Below are 22701 nucleotides of genomic sequence, written 5' to 3'. Positions count from 1 at the left end.
ATATAAACAGAAGACACATTAGGCTATCCATTTATTATGTCAGAAATACATAATACAAATAGTCCATCACTCAAATATCGCTTCCCAACATATTTATTACTTTTGATTATTACAACTTTGTCGGCTTCAAATGATAGTCTCAGTTTTACCTTGTTGAGGAGGGGTCCCGAGTCCCGACACATGGTCCCGGCATATCTGGTACATGCAACACATCCTTTATAACAAGGGTATTTTTTAAAAATAAGTTTTAAAGTAACCCAATGACACTTGAAGTTTGGGAATTTCCTTTGTTGATCATATCTCCAGAATTAACTATAGAATAGTTAAAAAATAAATTCCGGTCTCCACAGATATGCTTGGTAGCTCCTGTATCAATAACTAGTTCCTTTGGTTTTTCGACCAAATTAACCTCCATCACCAAGGCTGCAAATATGTCAATTTCTGTGAGATTGACTTAGCCTTGTTACTGCCCCTCTTCTTGAGTTGACAATAATCCCCTTTGAAGTGTCTTGGTTTGCCGCACACAACACAGTTCCCTTTCTTCTTGAAATTTTTATCCTTTTTGATATTAAGGCTCTTCTTGAAACTTTCATGTTTCCTGGACTCAACCAGATTAGCCTTGGACTTGTACTCCTTGGCCTTCTCCAACTTATCCTTCTCATGGTTTTTCAATTTTTACCTGGACGATGATTTGGTCCAGTGTTTAGTCTTTTCTCTTGTGTTTCATGTTTAATTTAAAGATATTCAAGGACTGTGGTAACTTCTCTAAAAGAGATCCAAACACAACGTCATCTGGAAGAACCATGCCCTTCTTAGCCAACTTTGAGACTAACAGTTGGAACTTATCGATTTGAGAAGAGATTTTGACATCATCATTCATTAAAATTAAAAAAAAAAAAATTTGAAACAACATATTTTCTATTTCCCGCATTTTCAAGTTCATACTTCTTCTCTAACACTTTTTGTAAGATGTATGCATTTTCATAAGATGAATAAACATTGTATAACTCAACATAAAGGGCATTCAAAATCGTATTTTTGCACTGATGGTCTACTTGAATCCAAGCCTCTCTTGTAGCCTTGAGAGTAGGGTCATCACTCTAATCAGGCTTTGGTTTAGATAATGCAAAAAAAAACCCCCAACTCTGCCAATGCAATGAGCACCATCTGTTTCCACAGTTTAAATTTTTTGCTGTAGAACGGCTCAATCTTAACAAAGTCGAAAACAATTCTTATTTTGCCCATGGCGCCGAGAGGGGGGGGGGGGAAGGAAGGTAGTAAATGCGTTAGGGGTAGTAGCCATAATCTTATAAACCCAATGACAACTTTAAGAATTGTTGTATATATAACACCAAGATGACATTATAGGAACTTATCTTATGGCTGAATTAGAATCTACTTAACGAGGAGAGTGTACCAATTTCACTTGATTCGGAATTTTGGATTGTGAAACACCAATTTGATTCTAATTCTCCAACACTACAACGTAGGTTGAGTCATGCCAAATGGTCACTCTCCTTAAGGTTGTAGAGGCCCCTATTGGTGCACTCACTGACTAGGCCACCCAAGGACACCAATGGCTGTGCTCAACACTCAACAAACCAAAGAAAGTAAGATTAGAGAGAAGAATGCTTGAAATCATTTATGGAAGAATGACTGAATGAAAGAATGGTCATCCCATCCTCTATATATAGAGGTGAAGTGTTCCTTCAAGGTATCTTTACAAAAGGGTGTGTTGATGCAGATTGATTCTTTGGCAAACATTACACCAACCGAAAGAGTCATAGGCCTGGTCCATCACATCAATTAGTGGACCAGATCACAAGGCCAAAGGGCCAACCAGCATAGTTTGGCCAGCCTACTACCGACTGGGGGTTTTTTGGGACGCTCAAACCCAAATTATGGGAGATATCCTATCTAGACAGCAAGCAGGATTTTTCTAGAAGGATCTTTGTTTCCTTTTATGTTTGGTTTCTATTTTGTTAGTCTAAGCTAAGTTAGAGTTTCTATTTTAGTTCGACTTTTAAGATAAGCTTTGAGAAAGTCGTTTGAGGTGGTATGCTCATGTCCATCGTAGGCCTTCGGGCACCCCAATTTGGAGGAGTGAATTGATTCAGATTGGATGTATTAAAAGAGCTAGGGGCAGGCCTAAAATGACCCTAGGAGAAGCGGTGAGGAAAGACATGCATAGTTTAGGTCTTGTATCTAGTATGACGTCAAATAGAGCAGATTGGAGGGCAAGGATCCGTGTAGCCGACCCGAGCTAGTTTGTGTTTTTTATTTTTGTTACGATGTTGTGTTTCTTTTCTTCTACTTTGTTTAATATTTTTGTTGAAGGATCTGCGTATCCGACCCCATTTAGTTGGGATAAAGCTAAGTTGTTATTCCTAAATTTGTTACTTAGCAAAGTTCAATTACGTGTAACTAAAGTCTCAACTCTTCTAGAAGATTTTCTATTTTCATTGTTTCTATTTTGGGCTCAGCCCTTGAGTCTATATAATGTAATGGCCCTTAGAGTCCTCCCTACGATTTAATGAAGTTGAATATTGATTGTTTTGTGCAACTATTGTCCAGAGAGAGGCTGTGAGGGTGAGATGCCCAGGCTGAGACAGCCATCAATCCCCATCCCCCTTCTTCTACTCAATCTCCCTACTTTCACTATTTTCTGGATTCAAATAAGGCCAACCGAGGCTTGTTCTGAAGCTATTGGTTGATCTCTGAAGCCCTCCAAGTCCTGGTAACAGTTGCTGGTTCACAGAAGCAGGAACTCCACACCTACGGACTCCAAATCTGGGAGATTTCTCCCATTCACTGCTGCTGCTGTATCTCTAAAACTAACCACTAAGACTGAAAGATATTTGGGGCACAACATCCCCTTGTGACCTACAATCGACCCAAACTTGGAGCATTTCTGCTTGCTGATTCTGAAGATATACAGTAAGCTTCTAATTATGAACTCTTGGCTGGTGATATGATATTTTATTTCTGAGTTTTGTCCACAGTTTTGAGCCTGCGATAGGACTGTTTGGGTTGCTGTCACTTGTGTCTTTTAGGAGAGTTATTCCATATGTATATTGGATGTTATGAGAGGGTTTTAGGGACTGTTATGACCTTGTTTATTTAGTATTTTTATTGAGTTTATATTCTGTTAGAGTCTGGAAACAGCCTCTCTGCAAAAGCAGGGTAAGGCTGCGTACATTATGACCCTCTCCAGACCCCACAGTGGCAAGAGCCTCATGCACTGGGTATGCCCATTGAGTTTATATACTGTTACAAGTCTGAACCAGTACCAGTACTTGAGTTGTGCTTGTGATCCTGACTGGGGTAGTTTCTATCAGGCCTTTGATTATGTGTCCAATTTGATGTGTGGCCATGATTCAATGTTCTCTGAAGATTTCAAATCCATGGACTTAGGCTTCTCCCATATATGGATGTGTGTCTCTGTGAAGCGACACATCCCATATGAATGGGTAAAAAAGAAAAGGCATGAAGAGGAGTCTTTTTCAGCTTAAGGTAAAATCAAGTCCAAGCCCAACAACAAGCTGACAAAAGTATAAGTCGCGTGACCGAGGACCAAGCCCATGTACGCACCGACCCGACCCAACAGGTGCACACGTGTGAAAAGAAGCCCCGGATCAACCCCAGATATGTGAGAGGAGAGATATATTTCCATAAGCATATATAAGCTAGTCCTCACCCTCCTGTATGAGCATGTAGGACTAAAAGTTGTTCCTACTTTTTTGCTTTATCAAAAGCACAACCCAGGGTTATGGGGTTGAACCTTGAAGGCCACAACCATGCAAAAGCAAATGTTTTAAAACACATTTGAAGCTTCATAAATACAACAAATTCTTATTAGTGTGACAATTAACATTTTAGCTCATTTCAGGAAGTTCTATATCTTGTTCAGATTGGCAAACCATTGCAGTCTGCAGAGGGTAAATATATAAAAGAACTTTGAGAAAGAAAAGGAGGTTTTTCTAGTTAGGGATGAGGAGGTTCGGCTTTCCAAGATGCAGGTTTTCAAAAATAATGGGTTCACTTCAGGTCTTGTTTGGTGGGCTTGTTCTACTTCACTGGGTTCTTCCTCCACGATGAAGACATTTGCTGTATTTTTATCATGTGGAGGATGCTTATGTTGGTTTGATGCAAAACCTTTATCTGATAGGGTTGATGAAGTTATGTCCGAGATGGCTAGTTTGCAGGACAAGCTAGAGACCACAGTACAAAAGCTGGAGAAGAGCACTGGCACCTTGGACAAAATGAATATTTCCAAAACAGAGGATATGAATTCCGTAGTGGAGAAGGTGATCCAGCCTCTATACAATGCTCATATATCTCTTAGACAGATTGGACTACCTGGAGTAGATAGATTCAGGACTAATACTATGAGGGAAGACCCCTTGATTAGCTATTTCAGACTGAGGAGATTCAGAAGTATGTAATCCCAAAAGGAAACAGAGTCACCAAGATCACAATATTTATAATACAGAGGATTTATAACACAATACGACATGCTTATGTTTTGATGAAAAATGAAAGAGAAGAGTACATGAACTAAGACATGGGATCTTCCTGCAAGGATGATTGGAACATAGCCCAGAAGCTCATGATCAAAAACTCTATCAGTAGCCCTTCCCAATCAATGAGTCCCTTTGGAAATTTCTGGAGGATAGAAATGTTCAGTGGCGCAATTATCAGTGCAAGAGCTGTGGCTGCTTGTCAAGAAAAAATCCCAGGCGGGGTAGTAGCAAGTGCAATGTATGTTTCGAAATGGAGAAGGGAATGGTTAAGTGATGTTTTAGCAGTCAAACATAGGGAGATAAGAAAGAATAGGTCTGGCCTTTGTTGTTGGCACAGGGATTTTTGCTACAAGGATGAGAGAACAAAATGTGACAATTATAACAACTGCTCTGAACCTTGAGGCACCATTTAATGATATGATTGATTGCCCCTGGAGGTCTGATTCCTTTGTATGTGACATTGAATCAATGGCTTCCTTCCTTGGCTAACACAATGGATTTGATTTATACAACTGGGGTTTTGGATGGATGGATGGATTGATCTTCAATTGATGATGGATTTCATGTTGTTTGATTGGGATTGGATTTTAGGGCCTCGACGATTATTGTGGATTGACCACTCTTTTTGCAGCAGAAGGGGACCTGGATGACTACATGTACATGTTTTTGCAGTTCAGGTGTAAATCAAAGGAAGATGTTTGTTTATCTTTCTGCATTGCTGGAGAAACAAACCACCTAGGGCATCATGGTTCTTGTCCTCCATCTCACTTGTTAGGAACTCATCATCTTTGCAATAGTTTATGTCTGCCAAGCAATGTTTGAGAATAGGGGCATTATTTCCTATTCTAAGCCAGTGTTCCTAATACTACATCTCAGTTTTGTCATTGTAACAGATGATAAACATCCAAGCACACTCATTTTGGGTTGCAATTTTACACCAAATCTAGAGTTCTTTTCTCACAGGGTTGGAGGTTATTCCAATTACAGAAACAAGATTGGAGGCATACACATTTACCAGACAAGATCAACATCACCAAGACCACGAGGCATTGCTGGCAGTATTTCTGGTTTAAACAATTAGGGTTTTTTATTAACAAATGGAAATGCTATGAGATAAAATCAGGTAATGATCTTGATTTACTACTAGAGCACACACACCACACACTAGTACTATATCAAGGTTTTTTTTTTTTTTTTGTCAGTTCAATAGAATAACATCGAGAGGGGTCAAAAAATTGAAATAGTTTGGAGGGGCTCACAGTTTTGTTGCACAGGCCATGGGTATGGACTATTGGAATGTGCATGGAACAGATTGGATCTATATTGGGCCCGATAACATTATTATAAGCTATTCACCCAAAAATAAAAACATTATTATAAGCTTTTCTTTTCTTTTTTCCTATTCTCCAGTCACACTTACTATAAGAGCAACATAAGTTGAAGGGTCTACCAAAAAAAAAAAAAGAAACATAAGTTGAAGGGAATTTCTTATTAAAACCATTCAAGTGTCAAATAATTTTTAACCTTACTCCCCCCCTCCTCTTTTAGTATCATACATATTTTTCAATGAGGGTAATAGTGTCATTTTTACATGTATACTCGAAAAATGTGCATTACTGATAATGGTGTTTAATGCTTCACAACCTACACATGTCAAAATATGGTTGGATATCAAATTTTTAAGTGTTTTTCTCTCAATTTTGGGTTGAAATTTTATCAATGAGATGGATGTGTGGTCTTCTATCACATTGACATACCCATATTGACACACACATAGGAGCACTAAATATCACAAAACACATAAATAATTAGAAACTCTAATTTTCAAAATTAAAATAGATGACCTAATTAATCCTCCTAAGATTTCACTTTATTCTTCTTATTTTTTCTTCTTAAAAAGGCATACACAGTGCACGAAGCTTCCATGACTATGGGGTCTAGAAAAAGTCATAATGTACGCAGATTTTTTTGTAAAGCATCAGAGTTATAGTTACCCGGCCCATATCCAATTAACAACAGGTAAATTTATAATTTTATCTGATTTTTGGTAATTTAAAAGGGATCAAGTTTTGCCTATTCACCTACCAATATGTTGTGATGCTATGATTGTGCTCTGAGTTCATCATTAACTTCCATCCTTTATCATTTTTGGTCCAAAATACCCTTCTCAAATCCAATCAGACGGTTAGGGTCAAATAGGGTGGATGAAGATATTTTTTCTTCACCATGGATTGAGAGAAATTGGGTCCTTGTATAACCTCTCGAAAAATGGTTTGACTTCGGTCTGCATGTAATAGTAGGAGAGAATGGTGGGTTTATGAATGATCCCTCTCAGTAATTTGGATTTGGCCGATTAACATAAAGGGAAAATTGCGTAAATCTACGAGATAAGAAAACTAGTTTCTGTGGGGGAAATGTTTCCTATGGGGAGAGCGTGGCCCCTATACGTGTGTAGGTCCAATGGGAACATGCACAGAAGCATCAACATGGGCAATATTTTCCTTTTTCAGGGGAGTGAGGCATTGATTTTGCTCCCCTTTGTGTCTGGGCACAGGCGTCATGCTTCTTGCATGCACAGGTTTTTTCATTTCGTAGATGTATGAAATTGTCCCTACCATAAATGGGCCGTTATCTCTAGATAGAAATGAGCCCAGTTTTTTGAGAAAATCTCTCTCTCTCTCTCTCTCTCTCTCTCTTTCTTTGATCAAAATATAAAGCCTACAACTAGGGAATGCCCACTCATGCTTTCTCATGGAAACCACTATCTCCATAACAATCCAAGATATGTAGGAGCCAAGGAGGAGGAACAAGTAGCACGCACTGGTACGTGTCTCCCAAGAACCCTGGTCGATCCGGTGGAGACTATCTTTACCTTTTTCCTACATCAGATCAACCCGTTTGTTTTCCTGTTGAGACAGTCTTCTTCTTTGAAGCTCTTCCTCTTCCACATTAGACATATCAGAAAGATCGAGTGATTTAGAAAACAGTACCCTCAGGGGTTCTTCAGATTTCCTACTACTTCACAATGCGAAAGAAACTGAACCCAGATGGAAATCTGTGATATGTCAATGTTTTTGCAGGTCACAAGGTATAATTAACAATAACTGTGGCATTGAGACTCGTCAATTGGGTTTCAGAATCTTGCCTCTATTTATTAATTGTAAGGTTTGGGCTTGATTGCTTGAAGAACCCAACACCCCCCCCCCCCACCCCCTCCATATCCTCCACAACAACAGAAGCTGCAGTATTAATTAAAGGAAGAAACCAACCCACATCCAGACAAAGTTCACAAACCAAATACAGACAGAAATCTCCTTCATTCAATTCATTACCTCACCCAACCAATCCTTCCCATCATTTCAATTCTCGATCAGGCAAGTACACTAGCAAAGTTCTTTACTTTCCCTGGCCAAGATATGAAGTTTTGTTAGATTCTCTATAATGCCCCTATTTAGTCATCCACTCATTTTTGTTGTATTCATTTGTTATAATTGTTTCTGTCTATTACATAAACCTAACTAATAAGGGTAATGTTGGAAACAACATTTGAATTAGTGGATGATCAATGCATTAGCAACTAACTCCTTAAAATGAGGGGTTTTCCAAACAAGACAGTTCTATTGGAATAGAAAATGTCCATTGAACTGCTACACATTTCATAACCCATTTCAAGGTTAATTTTTCCAATGTTTAACCCAATAGATTTATAATACACATGTTGGGTATATACATAGGTATAACATTTTAGAGAGAGGGTTCTACGAGCAAGCGGTATAGGGAACCATACCTATGGTGCAGTAAAATGATATCGTATATTGGAGGGTAGCGAGGATATTTCATGTGAGAGAGAGAGAGAGAGAGAGACACCAGTGCTACTGTGTCATACTCTACCTAGCAGCTCAGAGCATCTTTTCCCAATAATTTATTGGAAGAAGAATGTTGTGAGGTTGCGTGGCACCTATGCCCAACACAGGAAGGGTGAAATAACCACCCTACCACCATAAAATAAAAAATCTCACCCTTGTTGGATGCCTCCAAACTGATGTAAGGACCACGCAGCCTGACTACGATTCCCCTCGCATATTTCATTTAGCTATTATAATATATATTTATATTAATCACAAGTTTCTATTTTGGAACCTAATTCCTTGTGTGAACACTAACACAAGAGATTTCAGGTGGATTCCTTTGAGAGTGATGGTTGTAGTCGCTGCAGAACTCGAATTAGCACATGACTATAGAGGTACAAGTGAATTAACACAGGCTGGAGTGGGTCAACCATAGCCGGTCCAAAGGGTACAAATTCAAACCTCAACCTTAAGGCTTAAGCTGGCGTGGCCTCGTCCAACCAAGTTTCAGGTTTATCCAGGATGGTGCTGTGTACCGAACTGGGTTTCTACCATAAGAGTATACCGAAAACTTGAGAGTTGAAGCATAACCGTCGCTTTGGCCGAGTGGTTAAGGCGTGTGCCTGCTAAGTACATGGGGTTTCCCCGCCAGAGTTCGAATCTCTCAGGCGACGTTTCTGATTTAGCTTTCATAGCTCAGTTGGTTAGAGTACCCGTTTAGTAAGCGGGAGGTCTTGAGTTTAACTCTCAATGAAAGCATTTGCTAGAAGTCTGTTTTTTTAAATATTTTTTTCTCCATCTCAGTGGAAGCAATTCTTTCTTTCACTACTTTGATATTTTATTTTCTTGTTGGAGTTCCTTTCTGTTCTTCTCTGAATTCTACTGCCTATTCGTTCTCAACAAAAATTGGGTTCATGCAAAAATTCGTTCTCAGGGAGTCTTGTTTTCCTTTTTTTAAGCAAAATGCCCTAATGGTAATTATCATATAATTTCAAAGGTTTCATGCAAAAATTAAATGAAAAAGCAAAAATTAACAGAATCCAATAGGGTTATTTCCAAATTAAAGAAAACAGAAAAAAGTATTCCAAATATCACTCAGGTGAGTCATGTTTTCCTTTTTTTTTTTTTCTTTTTCAAAATGTAATAAATGTATATAAATTATTAGGGAAAAAGAACATTGCTTGATCGCGTGATCTCTACGCCTAGACAAAGGAGGGTGTTAAATTACCACCCTGCACTTGTGAAATAAAAAATTCCATTTATGTAGATGCCTCTGTACGTTTTCATTGACCTCCGCACTGGTGCAGGAGCCACACGACCAAACAATGATCTCTTGCCTAAATTATCATATAATTTCAAAGGTTTCATGCAAAAATTAAAAAAAAAAAAACAAAAATTAACAGAATCCAAAAGGGTTATTTCCAAATTAAAGAAAACAGAAAAAAGTATTCTAAATATCACTCAGGTGAGTCATGTTTTCCTTCTTTTTTTTTTTTTCTTTTTCAAAATGTAATAAATGTATATAAATTATTAGGGAAAAAGAACATTGTTTGATCGCGTGATCTCTACGCCCAGACACAGTAGGGTGTTAAATTACCACCCTGCACTTGTGAAATAAAAAATTCCATTTATGTTGATGCCCCTGTACGCTTTCATTGACCCCCGCACTGGTGCAGGAGCCACACAACCAAACAGTGATCTCTTGCCCAAATTATATATTTTTTGGGTAGAAAGAAGACTATTCATTCATATGCGCCCAATGCCAAACAAAGAAAAATCAAATACATAAGACAGATAGATAACATGATAAACACAAGGTATGGATATATGGTATCCAATACCAAGGAGTGGAAATCGACCCGGTCTCACATGCCATTGACTGGGTCGTCCAGGCTAGGGAATGGATCTCAGCCACTTCCCTAGTTAAACAGTTGTAGACACAACTAATATTTAGCGCATGCACAAACGTGCCCAAATTATTAATCCATGCAAAGATAAGAATAATAATACATAGCCATAACTATGGTGTAATGACAAGAAATTTGTGTGTGGGGGGGGAGGGCATGACCAAACTCGGCCAAAGTTTTGGTCGACTCAAGTAAACACCGAGTCACAAGCAACTCACGAAGACTTGGACGAAGTCGTCACTTTTTAACCCTGAGAAGTCTTCAAGGGATCCGGCTCCCCTCCCGCGACCCCAGTGCCCAATGAGAACCCAATGAGGCATCTAACGGCTGGGCTGTTGGTCGTGCATGGGGATGCATGCCAGGCTCCACGTAGGCACATATCCCTGTGCACGGGGGGGGGGGATCGCTGGAGAGGAGCCCAATCAAGTCTTCAAGACACTTGATTAATTTTTCTAAAATTCAATTTAGATGATTCGTCCAAGTCAAGACCTGGTTTTCCAACAATGCCCTAATGATGATTAACATTCAATTTCAAATTGTACTCATGCAAAAATTAAAAAGTAAAAAACAAAATCCAACAGAATCCCAATAGGGTTATTTCCAAAGTAAAGGAAACAGAAAGTAGTATTCCAAAGTAGGTAAAGGCTTCCCCTCCTGAGCTTTACATACTATATGGGCCAAGAAATAAGAAACCATTAAATAAAAAAGTGAGATCAAAGCACAAGTATGACAATATATTCCTTTCAAAATAGACTACTTCTTTGGCATTGGTCCAAGGCTTAGTGTTCCATACCCTAAGTTCAAACATAAATAGATTAGAGAGATGATATTAGTACTTAAGCAAGAAAAGGGGAATCTCATATATATTCTCAACTATAAGTGAGTGGCCTCTAAAGAAGAGGGAAAAGGAATTTAGAATTCAATATTTTCTTAATTAAGATCCCTAGCTAGCTAGCGCCAACCCCACTTCAGGGGGTTTTTCTCCAGGTCTCTTTCACCAATGTAAGTGCCTCTACCACTTGGCCCATTTCTTTAATGATATTATTATTAGGGATTCCCTTATAAAATTAAGTCCAAAACCTAAGATGGGGTCACTGAGAAGAGGTGTCTTTAATTGCTGTCTACGATGTATATTATTATAGAATAAGTACTGAAGCATATTAGCCAAAAACAATGTACTAAATATAAACTAACTCAACTATTATTTTTAATTACCTCTTAATCAATGTTCAAAGCGACAACAAATGCCCATAAGTATACCTTTATCAATTGTTTTATACTTCTTTTACTTTTACTTTCCATTTGAAGTGAAGAAGAATCTAGAGGTAATAGTGACCAACCTAGTAGTGATACATGCTAAACATCACTTGGGGTAGTGTTGGTTGGAAACTTCATCCCATGTCCATAATAAGTTGATATTATGGGCCTGGATTGGGCCCATATCATTTCGAGCCCATCCCATGTCTAACTCTCATAACCCATCTGCCAAACTATGAACTATACATGTATTAATTAAAGGACTAATACCATCTTAACACATGTATTTTAGTACAAATTAAGAGATAAGGTTACCTAATTTGGCCACCAAATATATTGGTGTTTAAATGAACAAGGCAACTGAGAAGCTGACATAAGGGATGTGTCCAACATGTGTAATCCAAAGTTTTTTTTAACCTAATTAATGTTTCTTAATGTAGTAATTACATAAGCATGTCCATTATGGGGTCCATATACAAAAGCAATTTGTCTCCCTTATTAAGATATCATAATCAAATTGGCTCATCGTCTGCGTCACAAAAAGATTTTGAGTCACTATTGCTTGTAATTGCCATGATCTTCCATAACCACAAATGAATTTCACACTAATGAGCCATATTATTACCAACCAATCCCCAAGCGACAAGCGACAAGCCACAAGGATGGATGATCAGACCAGACCACTTGACCGAACTGGACTGATCCATGCAAATTATCTACGAACCAGACCAGGAATCAATTTAACCTTACGGGGACAGACAACGGACACCGGCCTAAGCTAACTGCCCTGGTTGATTCCCGATTTGACTGGAAGACCGATCCAAGGAGTCGACCCAATTCACTTAACCAACTCAGACCCGTCTGCCAGTCAACTTGACTCCATGTCATTTGTACTCGGCAGACACGTTGGACAAGCTCTAAGCTTGGGCGACAAGCAATTAAACTCTTCCAGTGAGTAAACCTGACCAGAAGCTCAGACTGCTTAGAGGTCACACTTTCTTCATGACTCCCTACCGGACAGGTGTCTAACCTAAGAAACAACACCTATACATATAAAGGACGATACTCCCAAAATCATCTCTGATCAAGGAGATCACATACCGATCTACTATCTTAATCCTATAAATAGCAACGCCTAGTAGCTTAGGTAAAGGGGTCTCTCATCTCCTATTTTCTCGATTTGAGTATTATCTGTTGCAGAGATTTGACTTAGGCATCGGAATGTCCTAATCGGTTCAGACTGGCCCTCCTTTGTCTTGTGTTGTTCTCTTGTGCAAGTCGGATTGGCCAAAGAGGACATGAGATCGAATATCACCGCAACACACACCACCACAATCAAGAACACACTAAGCAATACTTAATAAATCTCTATCAATATTGAAATTATGGAAAAGTAAGAATCAATTTTAACAGTCCTTAGGAGTGGATCCTAACTTTTGATGAGATATATATAGTCGATCGATACAAAGTGATACCCTATTGATTATAGCATGATTAATCTAAGTTATACCAAATTCTCTGCTATATATTAGTGCTCCCCTATCGAATAAATCCTCCATCTTTTGTCATAATCATGTAGTAGTCGATCTGGTTAGATTATAATCTTTGATTAAACACCTAGAAGCATCTGATTACGGATTTCAGACATCAATTAGAAGAATAATTTTTGATAAAGAATTAGTGTTAATTAGAGAGATGATTCCATATAATTAAAACCATGGAATACACAAAATCTGTAGATCGAGCAAGTGATTGATTCAATTTTTCACAATATAATGCGAAGTGTGGGGCCTTTTGGAAGTGGAAGTAGGGAATTTAACTTAATTTCCTATTGCATACATGAAAATGCCTGCCAGTGTACGAAATGGTAAAGAATTCACAGAAGGGCAAAAGCTTTATACTCTAATAATGATCAACCATGTGCTGACACCTTGTAAGCTAGAGGGCTAGCCTTAGGTGTACTCTTTTGCTTTGTTCTTCCTTTTTAGATACATTTGGTGTAGTGATAGAACATTGTTCACAAACTTATTTATTTATTTATTTTTGAATAACTTAGGGCATTTCAAATACTTAAGAGGGATGTACTCACAAAATTAACAAACTAGATCTAAAGTGGAGAAAGAAAACCTTTTTGCTGTTGTACCTAATGATCACATTTCCCCATTTTAAGTATGTGAGTTTGATTGAAAAACACTCCTTTGAAACAAAACCCAAAATAGTAGGTAATCCAACACTAATGTTCCTGTTTACCATATTTAGTAGTTTTTTTTTTAAGAAGGCAAATTTTTCTATGGACAGCCTCATCCATAGAGTATCTATGGGTGTTCCATCTACTTGTGTCATGTAGACTGGTGATGTGATAATTTTGATCATTGGATATCTAAAGAATGGTTTAGATTGATCACTTGTCAAATTCCATAACTTGAATTAAAAAATGAATGATTTGGATTGATCATTTGCCAAATTCCATACTTTGTTTCGATGATATACCCTATCATTGAGATAAACTACCACTTCATTCAGTCAGTATTGTCATATTTCCCTTTGCATGAGCAGTGAACATAGTTTACAATGGGTGTTGGGGCCCCTATTATTAGTCGTTTATAGGGATCTCGGCTTCGATATCAAATGTTTGATCACTTTAGAAGTCAAATAAAATACTTAATTCTATCTTGCTTGCTTAGTTGGTCCATGCCTTGTTAGTAGAATGCAGGCTCCCAAGAGGTCATGGGTTCGACCCTCTTGTGGTATCCTTGTGCCTTTAAAGCACTCCTTCTCCCCCCCCCCCCCGGCGGCCGCCTTCTCCCTCTCCCTCTCCCTCTCCCTCTCCCTCTTGATAGTTCTAGATTTTTGAAAGATTTATTTGACCATTTGACCAGCCAGCTCTAATAGAGCTAAAACTTTGACAAATGAGAAGGGGACCTTAAGGTCTACCTCTTTACAAAATCTGACCTCCCGGGTTCAGCTATGTGGTACAAATAGATGGGCTTCCAGTAGATGATGCCTATGGACAAGCCCATCTTTTTAAGATATGGTAAATTTGGTTGGATCTACGTACGGCACCACATGAACACGTGCAACCACATCGTCCACTCGTTTAATTTATATTATTAAATTTAAATATATTTAAGAGTAGACTTGTTGGAAGCATTGATAAAGATTAAAGAGTTAAGCAGGGGGGAACGTGTGTTTGTGTGAATGTGTTGGTTTGAGTTGGATAGGAAAGGTAGAGGTGAGGGGACCATTAATTTGAACTGTAAATGAGCTAATCTCTATTTTTTTTTTTTTATTTTATTTATTTTTTTAATCTTTGGATATGCTTTTGAGAATGAAAAAGCTTTGTGCCAAACCACCTCAACCTCGAACTCAAGAGGGTCCAAACAATAGCTAGCAACCATCTTGGCTATCTCTAGAGCAAGGTTCGAGATCTCGGTTTCAAACTTGGTTTCAACATGTTTCAACCCTGGGTTTCTTTTCGACCCCAGGCTTGATTTTGGTCAATTTCAACCGGAACCTCCGAGACCATGCTCTATGGTTACTACTCATCATGAGGAAATGTACGTAAATACGCATATACGTACATACATGTACATAAAACTTTCACTATATGTATCTCTATATAGATAGAGAGAGAGAGAGATAAGAGATAGATAGAGGTAGAGTTTGGAGGAGGGAGAGGGCAACGTGTCTGTGTTTCAGACGATCCATTAATTTGATCTGTTTTTTTGTGGCTAAAGAGATGGTTGATAACATTAGAGGTAGTCCTGATTCAGAAGTTAACAAGAAGTACAAGGTTGCAAGTGATCAGAGTAACAACAACAACAACAACAACTCAGGAGATGATGGTTACATCAAAGAGCAAGATCGGCTTCTTCCAATTGCTAATGTTGGAAGGATAATGAAGCAAATCCTACCACCAAATGCAAAGATCTCAAAAGAAGCTAAAGAAACTATGCAAGAATGTGTTTCTGAGTTTATTAGTTTTGTTACTGGTGAAGCATCTGACAAGTGTCATAAAGAGAAGAGGAAGACAGTTAATGGAGATGACATTTGTTGGGCTCTTGGTACATTAGGTTTTGATGACTATGCTGAACCATTAAAAAGGTATTTGCATAGATATAGAGAATTAGAAGGTGAGAAAGCTAATCAAACCAAGGCATCTTCTGGAAATAATATAGAAGATAAAGATGATCAACAACAAATCAGGAAACAACAAGCTTTAGCTTCTTCACCTCTCAAGTTTAGTATGATTGATAAGAGTAATGGTGGTGGCTCCATTTCCAGGCCATTTTAAGATCTTCTTCTAATGTTTGTAATTTCATAATATCTCTAGCTATCTTATGACATAAGGGTTTTGTTATATTTTGTGTTTAGATTACTTTCAGAACTAATCTGTGTATTTTTCTTTCTCCTTTATCAAATTAGGGTTTTATTTATGTTATTTGATCTAGTTCATCGAGAGTTGTATACAGTATTAATTCTGTGAACTACTAATTGTTCTAATTTGATTTTGATTTTGATTTAAGTGTTTAAGGTTGGAGATGATGAAAGGGGAGAGATCATATCATCATCATTCAAGTTCATAAATAGATGACAAAGTGAAAGGTCAGTTCCCAGCCTGTCCTTACCATCTTTTACTCACAAAATATTAAGAAAACCTGCAAATAGGAACACCTTGAAACACATTTTTAGTTTAGACCTAGTATGATTAGTGGTGTAGTAGATGAAATTAATTAGGGTTTTTTTTTTCACTTATCCCTTTTGTTACTTTTAGGACCACTAATCATCTTTACAAGTGAACTCCTGCCCAATAGTACTGTTATGGGCCCTAAAATTCCATCAACATTCCTCTTTCTTTTGTTCATCTCATTCTTCCTTTTTCGATCAAGTCTATATTGATCCAATTTAGAGCGCATTGAAAGGAGATCGATCGATCGATCGAAGTGTAGCTACGCCGCAGCCAGGTCACGTATCGCCATTCCCTTGCTCTCCCAGCTCTAATTCCTTTCATTCCTCTTCATTTTGTCTTTCTAGGGCTAATCAAAGGGGGGAGAGCTTAAACTAGAACTATAAGCAACCATTATGCACGTACCTGCTCATAGATCACTCACACCAATGACCAAACATGCTCAGTTTGTGCATCGGTGTAATCCTTCTATATAAAAGTTGACAAAACTAATTACATTTGTGGTCTAGGGTTAGGGTTTTTTCCTCAACCCTAGAGCTTGGGACCACTATTTAGTGGCTCAAAACTACATGATTTGCCGTGAAAATTTTTCCATCTATCTCGGGCTTTGTTGATATTTAGTATATTCAAATGGATTGGTTAATCTTTCCACTGGTGTGGATAAGTGGAATGTCGATCAAAGCTTATTGGAAGTTCTGAAAGGAGGTATAAACTTTATATAGTAGAATTTGGGATTCTGGGTTTTTCATCTTTTACAATTCAGAGTTTCTGTTTAAGGATGGGGGAGGGGACCATTTCAGGGGCACACTGATCTGATCTATCTTGGTATGTGTTTCAGTTGTGGCCTTCACATTAAACTCTATTGTCTGTTTCCATGGTTAATTAGTTTTTTGATCAATCAAACTGTTCCTTCAAGGTGAACTATATTAATACTGTAATATACCTGCAAGAGCTAAGTCTCTCTTATTGGGAGGAGCTTCTCTTTAATTTCTCTAAAGTCCTATAAGGTACTACCACAACTCTCTTCATCTGGAATCAGCAGTATTGATCGAATACCGCCACAGCATGGCGAATCTTAATTATACCTGCTTGCCATGACAGAGAGCATGTGGCTAAGGAGTTGTACATGTGATATCTAGTGCCTTCTTGTGGTTCAACCTGTCAAGATTGTCCCCAAGAACACATCCTGATAAGTGACTACATGCCTGCCTTTTTTTTTCTTCCAAATGCTTAATGTTTACTCCTGCTACTTGTAATGGTAAATGGAAATTTGTTAGCGCAAATCGAGGTGCCAAGAGAGTAGATAAACCAGTTTTTTTTTTTGCTTATTGACAAACCTAGCTCTCCTTCCAAAACACAGCTTTCATGACCAAGCAGTCACACAAGAGATGAACCAATGTGAGAAGATCACAAAATGAATAAATGCAGGCACATTGATGCATTCAGCACTTCTTTAGCCCCTCAAGAATTAATTAAGATCAGCATCTAGTTACTTTCATGTCTCTTTGAGATGAAGATCTTCAATGAGTACTTCATAGAACCTTTTTCCTTTCAATCTCCCAAAGGATAAAACTTCATAGAACTTTTGTCCTTTCAATTTCCCAAAGGATAAATATTTAACTTTCCACAATACATATGCATAGGTTGATCCAAGATCTTCAATGAGGTAATATTTCATAGAACCTTTTTCCTTTCAATCTCCCAAAGGATGAAGGATAATTAACTTTCTACAATACATATGCATAGGTTGAAGATCTTTGATGAGTATTTACTTCATAGAACCTTTTCCCTTTCAATTTCTCAAAGGATAAAACTTCATAGAACTTTTGTCCTTTCAATTTCCCAAAGGATAAAAAGTTAACTTTCCACAATACATATGCATAGGTTGAAGATCTTCAATGAGTAATTCATAGAACCTTTGCCCTTTCAATTTCCCAAGGATAAAACTTCATATAACCTTTTTCCTTTCAAATTCCCAAAGGATAAAGGATTATTGACTTGGGCAAAGTATTAGTGGAAATCTTGTTTGCCTCTATCATGTAGAGGACCTTTGTATATATAGACTTAATGTGTGATACATGGAATCCTTCTTGGATGGAAACCCTAGAGGTTATACAAAGTAAGCGAATATGCAATGAATGTTATTGGTGAAGCTTGATCTCAGTTCAGAAAGTGTTGTGGTGATTTTTCGGAGGTCCATTTCGCCTTCGAAATGTGTCAGGACGGTCAAAAAGTGCATACGTCAGGTCCGAACAAAGTGGTTTTAAGGGGGGCAGTTTTGTACTTTCTAGGATTAGGGTTTTCTTATATATGTTGTTATCTCTTTGAGAGATATGAGAGAGGGTTTTGTATTTTGCTTCACAGATTAGTGGATTCGTACTATTGCTCAGCCGTGAATGTAGCCTTCCTTCTTGAGGTGAACCACATAAATCTTATATTGTGCGTGTGTGTTTCTCTTTGATCACTTGGCATTTTCTTCTGCAAAATCGCCATTCTGGGTGTTATTTTTCTTAACAATGACGATATACAAGGAAATAGAGCAAGAGACACTAGCAGGCAATGTTCCCAAGGTTAAGATAGAAAGCTGAGATCACTTGCTAGTTGAAGATATACATTCTGCTGATAACAATAAATAACTTTCCACAAGGTATGTCAAATGGGTGTCTTGTCCTCAGCACTGATTGAACTATTTTCTTGTGAACAAACAATGATATAGAAGGTTAGTTTCTCAACTAGAATCAGAACGTCTCACTATTGTAATATAAAGCATAAGCTGGTGGCACTGGAGAGAGTAAAATTATGATGCCTAATAAGACACAATGTTTACTCCATAGTCCATAACTAGTTGCAGCATTAGGTCTAATAATAACTAGACTTCTTGATTATGATACTAACAGCTCCCTCTTAAATTAACCAAAATAAATATTGAGATACATTTTAGCTAGGTTTGTGTTTGGCATAAGTTGTAGCTTGATATGCTTTGTTCATCACAAAAGATTGATCAATTATAATTAAAAAATTTTTTTTTTTTTTTTTTTTGCTGAAAATTTTCTTCTTTTGTACTGTAGAAATTTGTGAGGACTAGCATCAAATTCATGAGATTGTCTTTTAGGGTTATTTTCTTAGATCAAATTCCATCCTGAATTAAATTCAGCTGGTAGAAGTTAAAGGTGTCGAGACTATTTCCGAGGGCACAAGTTTTGTTCCTTATTTTACACCTCAAGAAGAAAATTGGTTCTTTGTTTTACAGCTCGAGAAGAAAAATCAGGATTCCATTCTAATATCACAATAGGTTTTGTCTTCTTCATAATTAACCCTAATAACACAGACAACAAGTTCACAAATGAAAGTCCAACAACCCAGTTGGAGAGTAATTAGTTGGAGTATGACCAAGTATGGAGGTTGTGGTTTTCTCTCTCTGAAACATTTCCTTTATCACAGAATATGCTACATATTAGCCCTTATAGAATCATGTAATACAAATATGCATTTTTGAATTGAATGTAAGAATCACCTTCAAGTTGGATAGGATAATTGTATGCTTATTATTATGTTTTGATTTCATTGATTATATGACTCAAATTTAATTCTATTATTATCTATTTAGGTTTTGATGATCACATTGAATGAATTACCTTAGATTCACTAGGATACCTCTATTATGATCAAGGGGTCACGGGTTCAAGTCTAGAAAGAGTCTGTCTGTTGCAAAAGCAGAGGTAATTAAGACTGCGTACATTACGCCCCTCCCCCAGACCCTGGAGTGGCGGAACCTCGTGCTCTAGGTATGCCCTGTTCACTAGGATACTAGGATACCTCTATCTATCAAATAAGATTTATTTGGGAGAGACTTCAATTCGTACATAATCTTCACAAGTGAAAGGCATATATGTCTTGGGATAAGAGAGGAAGACCAAACAAACCCCTGTCCAGATCACTTCAGCAGTTCTGTACCGAATGAGATCGATTTTCCATATGAATGGAATTACCCCAATCATGATACTCGAACATGGTTTTAGTGCACGGTATCGAGATGGGTATCGGTCAACTCGAAAACCGTTATGGTATTGGATCGATTGTATCGGATAAATTTACCTTTGATTCTTTTTTTAAAATGGTTTTTTTTATCATTTTACCTTTGTCCGTACTGTGTCAGTGATATGGTATCGGTACGATATCGGGATCGATCACTTACAAAATCAATATATATCGCTCAATACGGGCAATACGACACTGATACCTCAAACCATGACCCTAACCATTCATCCTATATAAGTTAACCAGAAACTAAACATTAGACTAATGTCTTATGTTTTCACTAACTAAAATGAATTGATTAAAACTCCTACATAGGTGTTAGGGAGCCAACCAAAAAAGAGTGTGAGATCCATTTAATTTCAATTTTCCATATAGCATGATGTGCAACCAAGTCTCTATATTTGAATATTTTATTCCAAATGAAAGATTGGCTTGGGAAGTTTTTGAATATTCAATTTATATGTAGATAAAATCCAGTTAACTTTTGAAATGGTAACAATTTTTGTTAGAAAACTAATATTTTAAATTAATAGTCCAAACCCCACCCCCCTTCCAAACAAAAGAAAGAAAAAAAAAAAAACTCATGATAGTTTATTTTCTTCAAAGTGAGTAAATTGCAAGGTTTTTCAAACTTCTGATTAGGGATGTAAACGGATCGGATTCGATTCGGATAGCACTATATTCGTATCCGCATTTGATTAGTTTTCGGACGGATTCGGATAGTGCTAAATGGATACGGACACGGATTCGGATCGAATATTTTATCCGTTTACATGTAAATATAACTTTTCGGATAGCTGTGGCCTATCCGTATCCACATCCGTTTAGCTTTCAGAGGGATTCAGATAGTGCTAAACGGCTACGGACACAGATACGAAACAGATTTTGGCTATTCATTTATACCCCCTACTTCAATTCTGATGCTTTTAACCTTTCATTATTCTTTTTACAAGTTTAATGCTTTCACTTTCAAAGATTTCAGGATCTTTATCTTATTTTATCCCTTTTTCTGTAATCATCTTATTTATCCACTTTGAATCTTGTAATTATCACACCACAACTCTATTACTTCATCTTTATTTGGAGGGTTAAAAACATTCCTAACAAATATAATATTTGTTGAAGGACAAAGTTTTTCTCCACCTATAGAGGACGATTCACCCACCATCTTAGGGTTCACAAACCCCTCAAAGAGTTTTAATATATTGCAAAATACCCTCTTGATACCTATTTCCACCCTCTCAAGCCCCTCGGCGAATGGGATCCCATTGACCGTGGATGGAGGGAAACTCAGTCCTTCGTTGAATTGTTTTAGTGGCCTGATCAATATGTTAAAGGGTGCTAAGGATTCTTTCATTTATAAGCATAATCTATCTCAAAAATAGTTACAAGAATGAAAGTTGCGTTTGGTATCCATTCTTGGAATGCATTCTAGATTGATAATGTATTAATCCAAGGAATCATGCCAAACGCAGCTTTAATCTTTCACCCATGATCTTAACCATCTGAATCCATTATTTATTTACATATATTTGTCATTTCATCTTCTCAATCTCAAGATTTTGTGGGTCCCAGGCATTCCACCCCGGAAGATCTCAACCCTAAACTATGGCTAAAGATATTGAACTATATAATCATACTTTTTGAAAGTAACACTGCATTTGGTATGATTTCTTAGAATGCATTATCGATGTAGAATGCCTTCCAAAAATGTATACGAAAGGTGGCAGAAATTGCCCAAACAAATAATAAAAGAGATATGATTCCACAATTCCTAGACAAAAGAGTGTCTATATAGAACTCTACATTCAAATGCTGTGACGAAAAGCCTTGCTTCTAGGGGTGTCAAATCGGTCAATTGGACTTGGTTTTGTTTGGGCTGAACCGATTTTGGGCTGGTAAATGGTAATAGGCTAAACTGATACCAACCGTTAAGTCAAAAGTCGATTTCAGTCAGTTTCGGTTTTGGTCCATTTTGGATTTGTTTTTTACCAGATTATCTTAACATACTCTTATCCGCCATTATCGGCCTGCTACCAGTTTGATTTCGGTTTTTCATATTTATGCATTAAAAAAATATTGAAAAAATTAATGATTTTTTATAAAAAAAAAAAAAAATTCCAATTTTTATCGTTTCGGTCTGGTTGTGTATTGGTTTCAGTCGGGTCCAGCTAACTTTTTATTTCTACCAGTTCATAAAACCCCAAACCGAAATCAAACCAATAAGGGTTCAGTTCGATTGGGGCTGAACAGTTCAGTTTCTGTCGGCCAACCCGATTCGGGCTGGAATTTTACACCCCTACTAATGTCTGAGAGAAAATCAAGAGCATATGATAATAATTAGCTAGTGGGGTGTTTCTATTCCAACAGACTAGGCTGGGCTGAGCTGAGCTGGGCTGAGTTGAATTGGGTTGGGCAATTGATGAATTCTAAATTTGGTC

At 37.5% G+C, this 22701-nt stretch overlaps 1 protein-coding gene, 2 non-coding genes and 1 pseudogene across 3 annotated transcripts; all 4 read left to right on the top strand.

Moving 5' to 3' along the window:
* The first annotated feature begins 4013 nt into the window (after window positions 1–4013).
* On the top strand, window positions 4014–5345 carry LOC122668417 (annotated as a pseudogene).
* Window positions 5346–8963: 3618 nt separating this feature from the next.
* On the top strand, window positions 8964–9045 carry TRNAS-GCU. The gene has a single exon. It is a non-coding gene; the product is annotated as a tRNA-Ser (tRNA).
* An 11-nt stretch (window positions 9046–9056) lies between these two features.
* TRNAT-AGU lies at window positions 9057–9130 on the top strand. Its single transcript has one exon. It is a non-coding gene; the product is annotated as a tRNA-Thr (tRNA).
* Window positions 9131–15212: 6082 nt separating this feature from the next.
* On the top strand, window positions 15213–15836 carry LOC122669537 (nuclear transcription factor Y subunit B-1-like). Its single transcript, XM_043866313.1, has one exon. The coding sequence runs from the start codon at window positions 15275–15277 to the stop codon at window positions 15827–15829; it is 555 nt and encodes a 184-aa protein (XP_043722248.1). The 5' UTR covers window positions 15213–15274; the 3' UTR covers window positions 15830–15836.
* Window positions 15837–22701: the final 6865 nt, after the last annotated feature.

Source organism: Telopea speciosissima, chromosome 7, assembly GCF_018873765.1.
Source record: "Telopea speciosissima isolate NSW1024214 ecotype Mountain lineage chromosome 7, Tspe_v1, whole genome shotgun sequence".
Lineage (NCBI taxonomy): Eukaryota > Viridiplantae > Streptophyta > Magnoliopsida > Proteales > Proteaceae > Telopea > Telopea speciosissima.
This window is presented reverse-complemented; position numbering and strand designations above follow the sequence as displayed.

What these genes read in the sequence shown, in the direction of transcription:
- LOC122669537 (XM_043866313.1), top strand. Translation starts at nt 15,275, where the DNA reads ATGGTTGATAACATTAGAGGTAGTCCTGATTCAGAAGTTAACAAGAAG.